At 29.3% G+C, this 20,952-nt stretch overlaps 1 protein-coding gene across 1 annotated transcript in view; it reads right to left on the bottom strand.

Annotated features, from left to right (window-relative positions):
• LOC111623007 (furin-like protease 2) overlaps positions 1-20,952 on the bottom strand; it is a 69,878-nt gene that overhangs the window by 33,379 nt on the left and 15,547 nt on the right. Inside the window, exons 2-6 of the mRNA XM_023365486.1 lie at positions 15,005-15,029; positions 13,816-13,858; positions 12,415-12,503; positions 9,453-9,625; positions 5,258-5,473 (exon numbers count right to left, since the gene is read on the bottom strand). Of these exons, the coding sequence (XP_023221254.1) occupies positions 5,258-5,473; positions 9,453-9,625; positions 12,415-12,503; positions 13,816-13,858; positions 15,005-15,029 (546 nt within the window). The remainder of the gene's footprint in view (positions 1-5,257; positions 5,474-9,452; positions 9,626-12,414; positions 12,504-13,815; positions 13,859-15,004; positions 15,030-20,952) is intronic.

The following is a 20,952-nucleotide window of genomic DNA, read 5'->3' on the forward strand; positions in this document are numbered from 1 at the left end:
AAACATCAGTTAACTGAAAGCATTCCAGTCAGCAAATTTAAATTTCCACTAGTGCTGTGGCGCTGCAACCTTTAGCTATGTCTTGGGCTACTCCAATATTTTTTTTTGTTGGCGGGTGTGTTTTAGCTGGCAGCACTGGCACTTTTGTGTAGTGTTTTTCCGAGGACTATGTGTCGTGCTGAATCAAACGTTTTTGATACTAGATTAACTTCTAAAGTAATTTTTTTTTTTTTTATATTTTTCAATATATTTATTTTGTGTGTACAAAATAAAGAAAATTTTTAACAATACAATAGCCATGATTATTATTATAAAAATTTTTGTTAGACTTAACATCGGCGAAAATTCAACACGAAGCGACATGCAACAGAGAAAAATTTCAACATGTGATAGGTTAATATATTTTTTCATACATAATTGGTTACCCAAACAACCCCAGTCCCCAATTGATTCGGATAAACGACACTCTACTGTATTGTCAATGTTTGAAATATCTATGTTTATTTCAATTATGTCAAATTTTGTTTTGTTTGTCAATGAATGCGATGTCTGGTCTGTTGTAATGGATTGTTTTATCTGTGATTATGGCTGGTAATACATTTTTGTATGGTGGTGTTTTCTGTGACTGAGGTGTATACAAAACATTTTGTTTGTGTTTGATATACAAGTTTTTGATTTATTATATTTGCTATTTGGTTATATTGATGTAAGTAGTCAGTTGTGTGGAGGATCCCCATGATGTCTTATCACAGACCTGATATTTCTAGTGTCACAACCAACACTCCCATAATTAAAGAGGAGATGCCATTCAGGATGGCGAGAAGGTGTCAACTGTATATGTGTGTGGTGGCGTTAGACACAAAGGCACAAACTCCATTTACATTTACATTTAACACTCGTTTACTAAAATACAAAAGGCATCTTACATAAGTTGAGAGACCTTCCTTGGTCCTTAAAACTAATCTGATATGTTACCAGTGTCCAGACAGGATACAAAGTTCACATAATGATAAAGTTTCCCAAAGTTTGTCACTCTTTCTCAGCAGATCAGTGTTCTATATGAACTGTCCACTGATGGAGAATGCAAAGAACACAGTTTGTTGTTTCCTGTATCCAGGATGAAAGTTTTCCTATCTCAGCTGGAGAGCTCTTTGGTCTTGGAGAGATCATTCTCTTGTCTGGTGAAATCATTTTCATCAACTTGGTTAGAATCTGCTTGACTTGGAGAAATTGCTTTGTCTTTGGGGAAAATCCTTTCAGTTAACTTAGTGGGAAAATCTCTGCTGTCTTAGTGGAAAGAATTACCCTCTGTCCTTGAATTCAGGCCTCTTAAAGGCCTGAATTCAAGGACAGAGGGTAATTCTTTTTCACATCCCCAATCGAACATTCTGATTGGTTGTGATCTCCATCCTCTACCTTTCCAATTGGTCCCTAGTTTGTTGCCAGGGCCAGGTGAAGCGGAATCTGGAGATCGGACACTAGCCAAAGATGTTTATTGAACTTGTTAAGAACTGTACATAATTCAGAGTCAAGCATTTTTACCTGGTTGTAAATATTACCAGCTTCACTTGTGTGACATTTTGATTTTTTATTATACATTCTATCTTCCTGTTTTTGCAATTGTTGGAAAAAATGGTCAAATTCCTGATCTGCTCTCTCACAATATTTTATCTACTAAGAGCATTTTATTTGAAACAGCTTTTTCCTTTAAAACAGATTTTGGTTGAGGTTTCAGACTCTGGTTGAGACCTCACAAGTGTATTAAAAGCTTTCAATCTGATGTGTGATTTGTTGTATAGCTTCATGTATGATGTGGCATTTTCCACAAGTGTTGTTTATAAGTATTGCTTCTTGTATTTATGACTTGGTCATATGTGGCAATCCTGAACACTTTTCTCCAAAAAGGCATCCATCAGCAGCCAGCTGTTTGATGGTTCTGTCAATGTGATTCTGCATAAGACCATTAGAGAGGCTATCATGGAGCTTCTTTTGACCCTAAGATTGCCTGATGATATCTGTACATTTTTCTGTACTATGTTAGATCCAAGTCAGTGTTATGTAGGCTTAATGGTTTATTATTTTTATCTGCAGAAGTTACAGCTTTGTGTAATTATTATGTTTCTTGTTTTCTATAGAAAAACTCTCATAATGTCTGTATTAGTTTGTGCAGATTTAAAATATCTGTGAGGCCTCATCCTCCCCTCCTTACTAGGAAACGTTAGTCTTTGGATGACTTAAGTAAGGTGGTATTTGTTATGTTTTGTTAATGTTGTTTGTTAAAACAACATTAACAAAACATAACTAATAACATTTCACAGAAAGTTTGATTTATCTTCCTTTTTTATGAAGAAAAGGCTTCATAATGTCATGGTTATAGTAAATCTTCATACACCAAAACATACAGGTATTGTGAGATTATTTCTACAAAAACCAAGAAACATTACGATTATACAAAGTATGAACATCCATTACGTACCCCAAAGCCTGTTACTGGTATGCAATTAACTTCAAAAAATGAAAAATGAAAATTTCATGAACATTTTCAAACCTTCAACAGTTCTTCAGGCAGCAACNACTTGTATATACCAGTGCCTAGTGCTGTGCCATAAGTCAAGCCTTGACTACAGAAAAAAATTTATTATTAATTATTAGAATGAAATATCTTACTACATAATATTGTACAATAGTCATGAATATGGTAAGATGCTATTGTAACAGAGACACATGATGTATTTGAGATGAGAAAAATTACTTAAAACTACTGGTCCCTAAAATAAAAAAAATTTTGGAAAGTTTGATTTTAACATCCTGGCTACTATACAAATAGAATACAAAAAACTGTATATAGATATAAACAAAACTCTAAAATTTAAAATTAATGAAATAATAGATTTTTAAAACTGCATCAATTAAAAAAGAATGTCTTTGTTATCTGGCAATTTAATATTAATTTATATCGTTAGATCTTAAAATAAATTTTCAAAATGGTTTTCTAAAAATATACTATAAGATATATAAATGTGAGATACTAGGTCATTGCACAACTTTGTCATACCATGATAGAATTGAGGCAGAGCCAGAAGGAAAGAAGCAATCTCTGTACTTGTTAGGCATAGAAGAGGCAATCCTTGTACCTGCAGACTATGGGGGAGACAATTCTTGCATTGACCAGATATGGAGAGGCAATCCAAGAACAAAACAATTGCCTTCAATTGTTTTGTTCTTGTGTTTTGTTCATTTTTCGTACATATTTTCTGTTAAGCACACGCAATGCTGTTTTTATGTTTGACTCCTAGAGCTAAATTCCATTAGGTGCATTCAGTTGAATCAGAGAACATAGACATTGTCACTGTAATATCTTTGTCTATTGAAAATGAAGTCATGGAATCCTATTTTTACTTTCCTGGCTCTGTTATATATAACAGAGGGAAAGTATGCCAATCAATCAAAAATGACACCCCTGAGATTTTTACATTTTTTGGACTCGGGAGACCTAGAAATGTCGAGAAATACAAAAACATTCAGGTTTTTTCTGTATGTATGGATGTTAATGTGTGTGTGTGTGTGAGGCATATGATTTTGCTCACCCCCTTTGAAGCTTAATAACTCCTGAGCTTCCAAAAATTTCTAAAATTTTGCAGGGAGGTTTGTTTATTAGTAAGATTGATGCTATTAAATATTGGTGGTTTAAAATCCAGGGAATGGAAAGATAAAGGGGATCATGTGTCTTATCTCAAGCAGGGTCAAACTTAATGATGATTTTACTCATTATTAGCATTTACAATTTTTTATAAAACCCATCTATGTCTCAAAATTACGTTTTTTGCCATTTTATAATAATTAAAAATGCAAACAATTTTTCTTAATGAAATATCATAACAGATGATGCTACCAAAATTTTAAATATTGCCGGGAAAGTTAAGTGATTTGTTGCTGGATTTTTTACATTTAAATAGACTCACATTACATTTCTGGATTCTTCATCTCAACTAATGGAAAATGGCAAAGTATTATCAAAATCAGCCCATTAAATGTTGAGAAGAACTCAATTGTATAAGCCCATAGAAGACAAGCTAGCGATCGTGAAACATCGCACAACAAAGTCACACAATTCATGCAATACCATTTTGTCATGTGCACTAGTGAAACTACCTTATATCTCAAAAACGAAGTCATGGACCCACATTTTTTATTGCATTTTTGGATTCCTCATCACAATTAATGGAAAATGTCAAAGTTTAATCAAAATCAATTAAACAGATTTTGAGAATGAACACAATTCTGTAAGCCTCAACAATTATATTATTGAGGCTTCACTATATATTCTATGCAAATAGAATATTTCAATTAAGATTTTACATAACGTCAATTAATTTGATATCATATTTTAATGATGTTATGTGCTGTAAACAATTTTAATCTTAAATACAGTGGAACCTCGGTATACGACCTTAATCCGTTCCTGGTGTTTGGACTTATACCGAATAGGACGTATACCAAACCAACCTTTTCCATAAGAACTAATGTAAAAATGATTAATCCGTTCTCATGTAAAAAAAATGGCTGGCTTTAAACACCTCGCTTTCCTCGCTAGTTTCTGCTTGATTTTTCATGAGATCAGCATGTATCCTTTTAACTTTCTCGCAAATAATTTCTTCTGATACGCTGTCGCCGGCACACTGTTTTTCAGTTATCCAAAGCAAACGCAATTTCTCGACATGATCTAATGTCTTCGATCTCTGTTTAGAAATTGATTTAACCCCTTTCGCAACGTTAGCAAATTTAATAATGTCTTTATTTTTCACGATTGTCGATATCGTCGTTCTCGGAATACGGAATGCAACAGTTAAATCTCGAACACGCGTGCCACCTTCATATTTCTCAACAATCTCTTTTTTCAGTTCCGTTGTGATTCTAGTCATTTTTTTATTTTTCTGTTGCCATTTTGCAATTCATGATTAATAAAAAAATAAACTGTTACTTGCAAATTAAAATCTGAAGAAATTTAACAAAGTTATAAACCGTAGCACCGCGAATGTCTAGTCTGGTGTAGTACACCGATAGTGCTACAATACTTGTTCATAGATGGCGCATATAATTGAATTAAGTCGTATACCGAATAAAAGTCGTATACCGAACAAAATTTGTTTCGTCCAAACAGGACGTATTCCGAATTGGACGTATTCTAAAGCAGACGTATACCGAGGTTCCACTGTATTTTGAAGTTAATTTTTTACTTATAAAATTTATTTCCTACCACACTGCGATCTCTTCCTGGTGTTCCGCTACTGTAAGTTGTTGCTAATGTGGAAGAACATTCTTCTAAGTACCATGGCTTTAAACCTCCTTGTGTTGCACTACTGATGGACAAAGTATATATAGAATTAGTGTATCCATCACAATTACAGTTATCACTATATCTTCCTCCATTACCAGATGCCCAAACAAAAATAGATCCTAATCCGTTACGACCCTAAAGTAAATAAAAATATTTTAATATTTTATTAATTACAGTTATCACTATATCTTCCTCCATTACCAGATGCCCAAACAAAAATAGATCCTAATCCGTTACGACCCTATATAAAATAAAAATATTTTAATATTAATACAAATATTCAATAGCTAAACTTAGATTATTATATAATCCTCACAGCGATGCATGCTACTTCAAAATAGTGTTTTATCTAATCTTGTTGAGATCTAACAAGCCTTGTCGACAAAAATGCATCTCTGGTAGGTGACTGACGGGATTATTGTAAAATTTCGACATTTAGTATAGTATAGTTCTTAAATGAAAGCTGAAGTTCAGACCTATAGTTATTTGTGTTCTTAATATTTCATATTACAGTAAAAACACAAATGACTAAAGGCCTAAAATTGTTTTTCATAGACTTCAATAACACACATACTTTTACACTTATAGATATTACCTTCTAAAATGTAAATTTTGCGTCATTCTTCATAAAATAATTAAATGAAATAATACGAAGGAAGTAGACAATAATTATAGAATTTTTAAAATTTTTAAATATAAAACATTATATTTGTAAATTTATTAAACTGTAGCTNATAATAACCATACTAAAATATCTAGCAAGAAAAAAACCTTACTAACTAAATAAATTAAACAAACATTTTCAGAGTTTTAAACCATCATCTTCAGATTAGAATACAATGAAATGTAAAATACAAAATGGAACATAATTTTAAAAGAGAAAAAACTACAATTCCATTGGTTGAATCTGAATGCATCAATAATGATGTCAATGTATCTTACTTTAATAAAAAAAATTTATAAATGTATTTCAAATAAGGACTTCCATGTGTTTGAAAAATCTCCACATCTCTGTAATTTATCACTGCATTCTTAGTAGAAGTCTTATAAATGTCTAGTTTCTCCAGATGTTTTAGAGGAGCCCAGTCTGCAGCAGGATGTAGGATGCAGGCTTAACTGAAAAACACTTGAATCATTGTTTTTCAACACAAATGCAGTGAGAGCAATAGTTGGTAAGTCCTTTTTGATGAAATTCAGATACTCCTTAATATGAATGCTTAGAAAACATGACACTGCTCCTATGTATACCATTCTTTGTTGAATTTGTGGATGGAGTATACATCAGACAGGTACTTCTTGTCAATATGGTCTTTGGCATTTCCTAATAATGTATAATGAGTTTTATTTTGTAAAAATTTAAATAACTTATAAAACCCAATACAATACAATAAAAATACAACTGCCAAATAACATTGAGCTATAAATTGGTGATAATAATTATAAATTATTGATAAATTTGACCTTAGAGGGAGGTGTTAGACACCATCTCATATTAAATTTAATAATTATAATTTAATTAAATGATTTTAGATTAAACTGGAAGAAAAGAATCGGCCCAGAGCAGGACTCAAACCCACAACTCCTGTTTGCCGTGCAAATGAATTGCCAATTATGCTACCTGGACATCCAGTCTGATATCCTCTAAACTCCCACAAGGCACTCAGCCAGTCATTGCATACCAGGCAAGGCATATACAGTCAACCTCCCCTATAACACTGTTGATTTTTCCGTTTTATATGAATTCCATGTTGTACGAGTCACTTAGATTTTACAAATGTGTGTGCCAGGCTGTGAACGGCTCATATATATACATACATACATACATACAAATATATTTATAAATCTGTAGTAAATTAAAAATAAAAGAGTTGGAAATAAATAAGGACTTTGCAAAAAATAAAACGTAACAATGTAACACCAGTCTTGCCATTTTGACAAATGGCTATTTTTATGTAAAGTATTTTAAAAACTAAATTTTCTATGCAAAAAGAAATCATGCATATAAAACAGAACAAAAAGTTAGAAGAATACTGATTTTTTCAGATTTTTCAAAGAATTTTAAGAAAAGGTTATGTAAGTTTGAAAATTGAAATTGTTGGCATGGACTGTAATCAGATTAATTTATTCTCAGACATTAAGCAGAAAAGCCAATCACAAAAATGCTCTTAATTTTTATTATTTTGAATACTGTAATATGAGTATATTTCATTTTCACATTTCAGATCTGCAATGGAAAAAGAAAGGGAGTTTTAAATGTGATACTCTTTAATGAGAACACATTAGTGAGAACTCAGCTTTCCTTGTCCCCTTCTGAATCGCATTAATGGGGAATTCATAAATATATTTATGGAGGACATTTCATAAATAATGCACAATATGGCAGCACTATGAACTTCATGATGCAATCCCAGTGAAAAGTGATGCTAATTTCAGTTAAAGACTTAAAGAATTAGCACAGTTTATTACTATCTTACTGTATACCATTTTGAACTAATGAGTGTTATGGTACCTTAGATATTGTAATGATTGAAGATCGTCTTAAGATTAAAACTTTATGGAAAAACCTGACAGAAATTCACATAGTTCTGCATGAACTTTATGGTGAATAGTAGAGGCAGTAGATTGTAGATCAGTTTCCTATTGGGCTACTCATTTTCATGAAGAACATGTAAACATTAGTGATGGCCCAAGGGCAGAAGGATGAAAATGTCAACAGATAAGCAAAGCACAAAACTTGTGGCACACTTTCTTGATGAGGATCATCAAGTGATGTGCAAGGAAATATCACAAAATTCCAGTAATATCAGTATTCTATATTTTGAAAAATGAATTGCAGAATAACAAAATTACAACCCTATAATTTCCTCATTGCTTGACTCCTAGACAGAAGCAGAATCATCTAGACATTGCAACATTATTGAAACAGATTTGTCATTGATGGTCAACCATTTGTGTTTCAAGTTGGCTATTGATGAAACATGGGTTACTTTAAACAAGAGTTGAAACTGCAGTCAAATGCATGGAGAAAGAAGTTCATTCTCTCTGTGACCCAAAAACTTTGACAAGCACAATCAAAGGTGATCTTTGCTACAATTTCATGATGAACTCAGGATATTTTTCTTCTAATTATCAATTAGAGATTCAGACTATGTACAAATAATTTTTTGTACATAGTCTAAATCTCTAAGTGATCTTTGCTTCTGATCACTGAGGAATCATCATGACAGACAAGTTTCCATGTGAAACAAATGTGACAGCAATGTATTATAATGACTTCATGCAAAAATTGCACAGAAAAATGCACAAAAGCTGATCTGATTTTCTCAGAGATGGCCACTCATTTTGTGTGACAATGCAAACCTACATTGAAGAAGGTTATGACCTATTTTCTGAGTAAGTGCAAGTGGGAGGTGTTACCCTCTCACACCAAACAGTCCAGATACAAGCCCACCAGATTTTCACTTGTTTCCCAAGTTAAAAAAGCCCATTCATAGATAAAGTTTTTCTTCCTTGGAAGAGCTTTCTGCAATGATTACTCCAGTGCATCCAAGGACTGAATGAAAATAGTGATCTCAATAGAATAGCAAATCTTCCAAAATGCTAGGACACAGTCATTGAAAAAATAAGAAGACTACATAGAAGGACTGTAAAGAAATACTGCTTAAAATAAAACATACATCTAACAAGGAGATGGCCAGATATTCATGTCTCCAATTTGAATTAAACTTGGTGAGCATGTAACCCTAAACAAAAATAGTTCCTTGTCAAAATAATAGGACCCACTTCTAAAGTGTTTCCAAAATACAGACCTCTAAAAATTGAGTATTTAGCTTTTAAGTCTAGAAGTCCTACACCTATCCTAAGAATGGCAGAATCTTAAGAAAAATGATTGATTCCTTATTCAGATTTCCTAGCACAAATACAGTAATTTAAAAATTTCTAATTTATTTTAATTTCTAATAAAAATAAAATTTAGTTAAGTTACATTTTAAATTATTATTGTTGTAAATAAATTTTTCCTATCAAATAATATTTCAAATAAAGTTCATTATTTACTGGTATATATCAAATCAAACATATTTTACTTTATCTTTCAATAATAATTTATACATACTGAATTTACTCCATCAATAAATGCTTGTTTTGCTAATTTTCCAGGTCCATCAACTGTTTTACCATCATCTTCAGGACCCCAGGATGCACTATAGATATCAATATGATTTGGATTCAGACTTAATGCAGTAGCTTCTACTTCATCAGTAACTGTTCCATCTAACATACGAACACCTAAGTAATCAAATTAAAATTATTTTACATTTGTTTAAACAATTAATAGTTTTAATTATTAAATTTTAATGAAGTAAAGTTTGAACCATTCTATTATTATCTATGTTATATCTTAACTACATTTAAATCTTACCATGAATCAAATTCTCAGAATTAAAGAATGATATGATTCACAACCAAATGATAACTCTTGTTTGTTTCATGATATATCTCTATATATTATTTTAAATATATATTATATATTTTTTTTATTTTATTCTTCTCATATATTACTGTCTCATTGTCAATTTCTTTCCTGTTTCTTGTATTAAAGACAGCAAAAGACTTACTGTTAACTAATTAATAAACACACTGATATACTAGATGTAAAGTATCACTCACAAAACCAAAAGTCCAGCTCATAGATCAAAAAGTGAAAAGAAAATAAATGTTTTTATTGCTTTGAGCAACCATCTTCAGATTAAAAAATTGATTTTGAAATAGAACAAGAAATGAATGTTGTAATTTAAATATGAAAAGTATGATGTCTGATGGCAGTCAGCAGTCACACAGTTATACTGGGATGTAAAATTAGTATTAAATTTCAAATAACGTCCATTGTTCCATTTCCAAATATATTCTTTTAAACTCAAAATGGTTGCTCAAGGCAATTGAATACATTTGTTTTCCTTTCACTTTTTGATCAATGAGCTGGATTTTTGGTTTTGCAAATAATAGTTTTATTGTTAATTGTTTTCAAAATAATATTACTCATTTTCATTTTCTTTAAGAAGATACTTTTCTCTCTACATGTTTCTATTTTAATTATTTCACTGTCTTAACATCTTTACATTCTCTTTTGGTCTTATTTTTTTCCTCTTAATATTTTATTTCTTTGCTTAGAAATTTTGATAGAAAGCATAGGGGGGGAGAGATTAAATAATTGGCTATTATCCAAACTCTCTCCTGCCTATCATGAAGAGATCGTCTGAATTGTATACTTCATAAACAATTGGTACAATTGGAACAATTGGAAATTTAAAATTGACAGACCAAATCCAATCTTATGACATATTAAGATTTGTTTTTATATTCCATATAGAAGGTAGATACAAAATTATGATTAAAAATAACATATAGTCAATTTTTATTCCTATTTTTTAATTTCCATTAACCTAACTTTTAGTTCCAAATGGAAGTGGAGGTGATGGATTCTCTTTTCTCAACTTGAAGTTAGGAATTGTTATAGCATTTTTTATGTGAATAATAGCAGTAATATAAAATGTTTTCATTTAATTAAAAGGAAATAATGAAAATAGATAAATGAAATTCTTTAATAAAATGTTTCTCATAATTAATATATGTGAGAAGGTTTTTATAAACAGTGTATTTAGTTGATAAAAAAAATTATCATATAATTACATCAAAGTAGATTAGAATCATTTTTAAACAAAATTTTTTATGAAATATTTAGAATTAGTATCTAATTTAAAGAAATACAAATACATAACTCATTACACATAGGAAAATGATTATACAGTAAATCTGTTTTTATGAATGGTATAAATTTTCTATTATGATTGTATGAAATGCCATATTTAAGTTTCATATTTTTTGTTGCCCATTTTTATTTTATGAATCAAATTATATCCAGGAAGAGCATCTCAATTTATAACATTAAACTTATTAGGAATTACAGTTCATTTCATAATAGTTTGCTTGATGGCAGATTTTCACAAACAAAATAGCCCATATAAGAGAGAATCAACTCTATTACACTATAAATAATTTTATTATTAAAAATTAAAATATCACTGTATATATATTTATTAGCTTTAAAATTCTGTTATATATCATTTAATTGTTTTAACACATCCTTAAATGTCCACATGTGCATACTGTATATAAATATGTTCATAATATAGTAAAATCTGTTTATTGTGATCACTTCACAATTCACTCTACACTAATGATAACTGACTGATAACATTAAGTGAAGTATGTAAATAGGACTGTAGTGGAAATTATAGTTTTAATTATTATGACATTAGAAATACATGTTAAAATAATATATAGCTTAAAGATTTATTAATTATTATTATTAATAATAATTAATAATAATTCATAATACTAATTGATTTAAAATTCTTGATATTTGAAATATGAAAAAATTAAAGAATTACTTTTTCAATAAAATGTTTCATGTTTTAAAGACAATTCATAACATTGTATTTATTTTTTTACAAACATTAATGTTACCATATATTAATTAAATTAATAAGTGAAAAGAATAAGATTTTAGCAAATAAGATTTTACATAGATACTTAATGCAAAAGTAAGAAATATTTTATTTTTAAATCTTTTTGTTAATTATATAATAATTAAAAGATAGCATGCAAAGATAAATAATTTTCACTAATAATTTAAAAACATTTAATTCTGTATAGTTATTAAAGTAAAAATTAATTTAAAATTTTTAATATACATATACAATTAAACTTTTTACTAATTTTACAGATAAAAATGATAATTATACTGGTAAAATATCAAAAAATAATTAAAACATTTTGCATAAAAATAAAAAAATGTATTCAGGGGAAAAAAATTGTCATTGTTGTTATATTACTAATTTACGTATTATTAAATATTCTGAATGAATTTTAAAATAAAAATTAACATAATACAAAACATATTTAATAAAAAAAAAATAAGTTGTTTAATTATTACACAAGAAGTTCTTTCTCAATTCTTAAGACAAAAAACTGTAATTTCATTTAAGAGTAAATTTAAAATGTTTATATATTTTTACCTCCAATGCTTGCATTGTATGCAATTCCTACACCACAAAATTCATTAAAAGCTGTTGCTGCCACTTCACCTGCACATCTTGTGCCATGCCTAAAATTTAAAAAATATATAAATCTTAATGAATATTTTAAAATTTCATAAAAGATACAAATATAAGCATAATATTTTAATTTTTTCAAATAAATATAAATTCAATTATTATCCAATTTATAGTATATGGATAATTCTAGACTGATTTGAACTTTTCTAGTGTAGTGATTCAAAAATCAATCACAAAACTGTAAATTTTTAAATCATTATTTGCTAGCAACTCTTAAATCATTTTCTGACAGATCATAGTTATCATCCTTGCTGTTTTAATAATGCTATTCAAGATGATATAACATGATGTCAAAAGAGTAAGGAACAACATTGTGTTATCAAATTCTTGATAACACAATGTTTAATTGACAATTGAGATTGTTTAATTGACAATTTTACATAATTTCAAATCAAACAAATAAAACTACAATTCTTAATTTCTAAATAATTTAACAATGTCTGAATTCAAATATAGGTTATTCAAATTCATTATTAAAGAATCAACCAATTAGTTTTAACATATATTGAACAACATATTATTTTCAAATGTAAAAATCAGTCAATATGTAAAGAATATAAAATATTGTGATATCATATGTATTAAAAATCATATTTTGAAATGCACACATAAGAATTTCTCAAGTGCATATTCAGAAAATAAGGATTTTGGCAATAGATGGCCAATTAAGATGAGCCCAATAGACTGGCAATAAAGAGAAAGAATGATTCACAGGTTATAGTCTTAAAAACAAAAAAGTTAGTTAAACTTTTGAAGTTCTTGTGGAGATGAAATTAAAGTTTAAACTTTCAAAGAGCTATAATGATAACAACAGTATGAAATTGAAAACTTTGACAAAATTTTGTCTATGTGGAATTTTTGGTCTCCTAGGTACTTTTTCTTTGTCCAAAAAAGCTAGAGATAAGGACATGTCTAGACTGTATAGAGAATGTTTCATAACATGATCTGGCTTTATCATTATCTTGGCCAGATATGCCAGGATTTTCAGGGACCAATTTTCATTCACTTTATTGAAAATATCCTTTCATATGAAATACTGATATAAAATTTGATTTATTAATTTAATTACACACTAAAAGGCATAATCGTAAAAATAAAAATATTTTTTCCACAAAATATTCAGCAATGTAAATCACTCATTTGAAAGATATAGAGCTACACAATTAAAAAACAACATTAAAGATTATTATACAAGGAACACAATGTAAAATACAGTAGAATTCACTTATTATATGCACTAATTCTGATTAAAGTAATCAAAAGGCTCAAAACATTTAAATTAAAAAACACTAAAAATTTTGCTTGTTGCTATCATTGTCTTCAGGTAGAGTTATTTTCAAGTTGTCTTATTGTACTATCAGCCTCAATATGACAACATGCAATCATTATCAGTTATCAATATCAGTGCTTTCAATATAGTGTTTTAAATTACCGGCATTTTTTACCTTAATGATATGCTAGCTGTTCAATACAGTACTAAAAAAAAGGCAGGAAAACACTAGATTATTAATAAAAATGATAATTAATAAACTTCAAGTTACATGTTAAAATGATTAAAAATGTATGTACTTTTAATGATGGAGTCAATAAAATCAGAATTCCTACTAATTATTCTAGTCTTACTTGCTCACTCTTCATATTGTTGTCAGTATACAGGTATGCCTCGCCTTACATCAGTAATTGGTTCCAGGAGAGATGACATAAGTCGAAAAAACGACGTAAGTCGAATTTACTTGTTCCGAATCTACTTGTCACTAGGCTAAACCATAAATTACTATTCCCGGTTCTGTATTTTATTTATTAATGCATTTCTAATAATATATGGTTAATAAGGATCTATTCTAAGCTTACAAACAAATAAATTTTAGTTTTTAATATAGTACAGAAAAAAATAATCTAAATTTACGAATGCATGTACTTTAAATACAGTACATACTTGTAAATGTATATATTTTAATATGATTTTATGTGCCTTAATCACTTTTCTAGTGATATTACGACTTCAATATTTGTGGCGGACAGATGTAAAGTCAAATAAAATGACTTAAACTTGATTTTTATTTTTCCATATACTTTTTTGACAAACGACATATAATCGGAAACAACGTAACTCAAAACGACATAAGTTGAGGTATACCTGTACTAAACGACATAAGTTGAGGTATACCTGTACTTACAGACAATCCTAAAAGATTACAATAAGTGGACTCTACTGTACATATTTTGGTCTAACTGAGGTCTGACCAAAATATTTTTTGACTAATCTAACACAGAATACAGACATAACTTATATATTTGTAAAATGTAATTTTGCACTACAATTGTATATAAAATTTTTTGCTTATTTGATTAAAAACATTAATTCCTATTGAGTAATGGAAATAGTTATTCAAATTAAACATTGCATTTTAAAAACTGGGAAAGAAAAAGCATGAGTAAAAACAGAAGTTCTTAATGAGTAAAAAATGAATTGAAATCAACTTGGAAAAACTAGATATTGTAGACATAAATACGTTCTAAATATGTACAATAGCAATGATCAATTTTCAGAAAACAAAATATATATATGCTGTACATAAATTATGAACAACATATATGTATTGTGTAAATTATTGTTCTGGCATAGTAAATGGTTCTATTCTTTAATATGATTTTATGTGTCTTAATCACTTTTCTAGTGATATTACGACTTCAATATTTGTGGCGGACAGACGCAAAGTCAAATAAAATGACTTAAACTTGATTTTTAAAAAAAATCACAACCTCTTTTCTTCTAGGAATAAAACAGAAAGAGAATACATAAAATATTATTAAAACATTCATTTAAAAAATTAATTTAACAATTTACTTAAAATAATTATTAAGAACATAAAGAAAAATTCTGATATTTTCTGTTGCATTATTAATTACAAGTAACCAACTTTCAAACAATCTTCTGCTAAAAATATGTACAGAACAAAAGTTGAGGACTGACTGTATTTGCAATTTAAGTTAGAAAACGTTTTCATTAACTTTTATTATTTAACAAGTTAAATGAATAAAATTGTAGATATTTTTTACTGAATTATGATAATGGACTATTCTCAATAATACTGATTACTGCTAAAATAAAATTATTATTTTTCAGTACGTAAAGAATATAAAATATTGTGATATATGTATTAAAAATCATATTTTGAAATGCACACATAAGAATTTCTCAAGTGCATATTCAGAAAATAAGGATTTTGGCAATAGATGGCCAATTAAGATGAGCCCAATAGACTGGCAATAAAGAGAAAGAATGATTCACAGGTTATAGTCTTAAAAACAAAAAAGTTAGTTAAACTTTTGAAGTTCTTGTGGAGATGAAATTAAAGTTTAAACTTTCAAAGAGCTATAATGATAACAACAGTATAAAATTGAAAACTTTGACAAAATTTTGTCTATGTGGAATTTTTGGTCTCCTAGGTACTTTTTCTTTGTCCAAAAAAGCTAGAGATAAGGACATGTCTAGACTGTATAGAGAATGTTTCATAACATGATCTGGCTTTATCATTATCTTGGCCAGATATGCCAGGATTTTCAGGGACCAATTTTCATTCACTTTATTGAAAATATCCTTTCATATGAAATACTGATATAAAATTTGATTTATTAATTTAATTACACACTAAAAGGCATAATCGTAAAAATAAAAATATTTTTTCCACAAAATATTCAGCAATGTAAATCACTCATTTGAAAGATATAGAGCTACACAATTAAAAAACAACATTAAAGATTATTATACAAGGAACACAATGTAAAATACAGTAGAATTCACTTATTATATGCACTAATTCTGATTAAAGTAATCAAAAGGCTCAAAACATTTAAATTAAAAAACACTAAAAATTTTGCTTGTTGCTATCATTGTCTTCAGGTAGAGTTATTTTCAAGTTGTCTTATTGTACTATCAGCCTCAATATGACAACATGCAATCATTATCAGTTATCAATATCAGTGCTTTCAATATAGTGTTTTAAATTACCGGCATTTTTTACCTTAATGATATGCTAGCTGTTCAATACAGTACTAAAAAAAAGGCAGGAAAACACTAGATTATTAATAAAAATGATAATTAATAAACTTCAAGTTACATGTTAAAATGATTAAAAATGTATGTACTTTTAATGATGGAGTCAATAAAATCAGAATTCCTACTAATTATTCTAGTCTTACTTGCTCACTCTTCATATTGTTGTCAGTATACAGGTATGCCTCGCCTTACATCAGTAATTGGTTCCAGGAGAGATGACATAAGTCGAAAAAACGACGTAAGTCGAATTTACTTGTTCCGAATCTACTTGTCACTAGGCTAAACCATAAATTACTATTCCCGGTTCTGTATTTTATTTATTAATGCATTTCTAATAATATATGGTTAATAAGGATCTATTCTAAGCTTACAAACAAATAAATTTTAGTTTTTAATATAGTACAGAAAAAAATAATCTAAATTTACGAATGCATGTACTTTAAATACAGTACATACTTGTAAATGTATATATTTTAATATGATTTTATGTGCCTTAATCACTTTTCTAGTGATATTACGACTTCAATATTTGTGGCGGACAGATGTAAAGTCAAATAAAATGACTTAAACTTGATTTTTATTTTTCCATATACTTTTTTGACAAACGACGTATAATCGGGAACGACGTAACTCGAAACGACGTAAGTCGAGGTATACCTGTATNTATGGATTAAGTTCGTTAACCGGGGTTCCACTGTATACGTATTTTGGAAATGTTGAGTCGGATTAGTGTAGAATCGATTAATTTTATGGAAGAAAACCTTTCAATCAGCTGTAGTCCGTAAACTTGACACGTTCGGGCTGTGATTGGAATGACTTGTAAGAAATTGGATTCCTAATAAATTGGAACGTATCTATATCTTATAGGGGGGTCGACTGTACAAATTTACACATTTGTGCAAAAGTGTAACATAAAAATATATTAAATAAAATAAGAAAATGATAAATAATAATAAAATAAATATGATAAAATATATAAAAATAATGATAAAGCACCAACAACTGCCATATGACATTGGGCTATATAATGACTATAATAATAACAATAATTTACTAATAAATTTGTCATACGGCTGTTGTTGGTGCTTTATTATAATGTTTCAGGTTTTTTTTGTATTTTGTTTATATTTGTGAAAATAATGAGTAAAAAGTGAACATAAAAGTAGTAAAAAATGAAAAAGAACACTACAAAACTTCAAATAAAGCCCTCTATGAATGCAACACCACTACAGCATCCTTAATGTTAATTGCAGTCCCATTCTTGATACCTTTATACATTTCCAGACTTTCCAAATATTTAAGATATGCCAGAGCCCTTAGTCTCGAGTTTTTCATGTTACAACTCCCAATGTATTGAAAGTGTCAAATGGTACATCTCACACTTTGACATCAAATTGGTAGTCTTGAGTTATAACCAAAATTGGGAAATTTGTTTTCTTTTTTTTAAATAAAACAATAATACACGTTTTATTTAGAAACCTTTGTTTTAAAACAATTTTATATTACATTATAAAATACTGTTTTAAAACAATGTTTTAAATTTTTTAAAAAATGTTTTATTACATGAATTTAGTAAATAAACTTTTTCTGACTTGTGAGCTAAACGTGAGCATGAGAATGGGAAATTTTTCTCACTCTCATGGGTCATGAAAGCATGTGACACATGACTTTTATCACTAAGAGGGAATTTCCTGACAGCACATGCCAGTTAATACTGTTAGCAATACAGCTAATGTATTGTAATATTACTTGGATGGAAAAAGACATTATTATTATCATTGTTACTTGTTAAGTAAAAAATAAGTGCAGGAAGAAGACTTGATAATATCTGAAACCAGTACAAACTAATTTCTGGAAATCCAGGAAAACCGGTATGCAGGGTGCAATGCAAAATATGTAGGAAAGAAATGGTTGGATTAGTCACTCTGTAAGGAACCAAGTCCGAGCAGTATTTTTATTTACTTTTATTTTTGCTTTTTATTATATTTTTTGTTTGGGGCTTATGTTTTGTTAGGATGAAGGTTTCCTCACCATTCACCTTAGAAACTTAAAAATAGAAGAGAAACCAACTCACCAACAAGAGAAAAGCGCCGTAGAAAAAACTCGTGCACACTTGCGCTCCCGAGCGAAAAAAAGTAAGTCCGCACCGAGAAAAGGGGGGAGACCCCACCAGTACAACTTAGGGACTCGCTAAACCTTAAAGAATAAAAACATCCCGAAAATTGTCAAAAAGGATAATGTAAAAGGTTAGCGAGTATTGTCGGAAAATAGGCTGCCAGACAAACAGAAAAAAGTTTGTTAGCAAATAAGTATGTAAATGAGGGGAGTGATTGCATTCAGAATTGTGACGTCACCTCACAGTATACAGACTGAACCTCTAGTGAAGATGGACGAGGTGAGCTTTGTAGCAGTGAACGAGAGAGGTGTCCGATAGGATCAAATAGTTCCAAGACGATTTTGAAGTTATTCGATTTGTGGATCGACGAATAGAGAACGTCTTGAGAGTTGAGGAAATAGGTTCCTAGTATATTGAGGTGACGATTAGGATCTTTAATTCATAAGAATTATTATTGTATATAAGTTAAGTCTTTGAATTTTGTCACATTCCAAAGGGGAATAGAATTAAGTTAGAAACTAGATTGAGTTGAGTTTTGTCGGGTTGATTCTTATTGACTTTCATTGAATAAATTGTTATTTGAATTTTACTAAATTTTGTATATAGTTTATTATCAGAACTTTTATTAAATATCTGATTTGTTATTGACAAACTTTGTCATTATTTAATTCAGTGCACGCTTAAAGTCCAGGCCTGGCACGTTAACGCGAATCCGCGTAAAGTACCCGTTAGGTAACGGCTACTTCCGGCACACAGTCGTGTCGATAATCGTTGTAGAGGGTGGAAAATTAATATAGTACTTTACAACTCTTATGAAAAAACATATTGAAGATAACCACCTACAAAATGATATACAGGAAATGCAACAGCTGGGTGAATATTTTGAACCATTATAAGTTTTAAAATTTTTTATAGCTTGCTATAAAGTTTTACCTCGGTCATAACTCAATTTCTATCTATATAGATATTCTTTAATTCTTCGCCCGAGTTATCTCCATAGAGTTATAGAGTTACAAAAAAACAGTCCTTTTCCAAAAATGTATGGGCTAATACATATACGTTGTTAACTATTATCTATGAAATTTTATTAATTACTTTTGCAGCAAAAATTTTTTATAACGTTTCATTAATTAGCATATTAATTGCCTTGTTGTTTTATTATGAGAATTTTTTAATCAAATGAATCAAATTGCTCTAAACTTTTGTAGGACCGATTTGACTTTGGTAAAATTTTTAAAAATACTATTGGATGATTTTTATGACATCAGCAGGTTTTTTGTTTTTTATTCAGTAGAATTCATGTAGAATACCCCAAATTTATAAAATTTTGTCAGATGTTGTGACCTGGATATGACCCTCCACACAGAAAGGAAGTTGGTGGACCCTTGATGGACACTGTATAAAATTCCATTGAAAATGAATCAGCTGATGAGTTAAAGGATATTATAGTCTATATGGCTATTGATGTGTGGAGTAATATCCATAATGAACCAATGATTTGTGTCTGTGTGACTGATCCTAATGGAACAGTTCATTTGATTGACTGAGTTGATACAGGCATAGAAAGGCACACATCAAACTACTTAGAAATTATTGCAACTGCAGCAATAAAAAAATGCAATCAAAAGTATGGCTGTAAAGTAAGAAGCCTGGTAAGTGACAATGCAAGCAATATGGAAAAAAATGAGAGAAACATTAGCAATGACAGAAAAGTTAGATATTGTCACTTATAGATGCTCTGCTCATATTTTAAACTTACTGGCTCAAGATATCAATATTAAAGAGGTTAAAATAGCATATATTTTTTGGAAGACTGTAGAGACTAACTATGCTAAATTTTTCCAGATCATTCAAAAAGTTTGGGAGTTTGGAGATGAGAGAAGATGGATATTAGACCAAGCTTGAATACATCAATCAACCACATAGTCTCTCAAAATAAGACTAGCAGAACACAAACACAACATAGATAAAAAGATGCAAAACACCTTCCTATCCAACTTAATAAAGCTTCCACCATACAATCCAAACGTTCCAACTTCATCAAGACACTGGAAGCCTTAGAGATATTTAAATCTGAGAAAAAGGGTCTTTGCATCAATTTTATAGATGAACAATTGTCTTACACCTGGCAATCCCTATATAACTAACACAAACAAAAATCTTATTTGCCATAGTTCAACAAGACATATCTAATTATGACATAACATCATCATATATAAAGAATGTTATGGAATATTTTCATATATATATATATATATGAAAA

This window comes from Centruroides sculpturatus, unplaced genomic scaffold, assembly GCF_000671375.1.
Source record: "Centruroides sculpturatus isolate CEXI.00-Female unplaced genomic scaffold, Cexi_2.0 scaffold343, whole genome shotgun sequence".
Taxonomy (NCBI): domain Eukaryota; kingdom Metazoa; phylum Arthropoda; class Arachnida; order Scorpiones; family Buthidae; genus Centruroides; species Centruroides sculpturatus.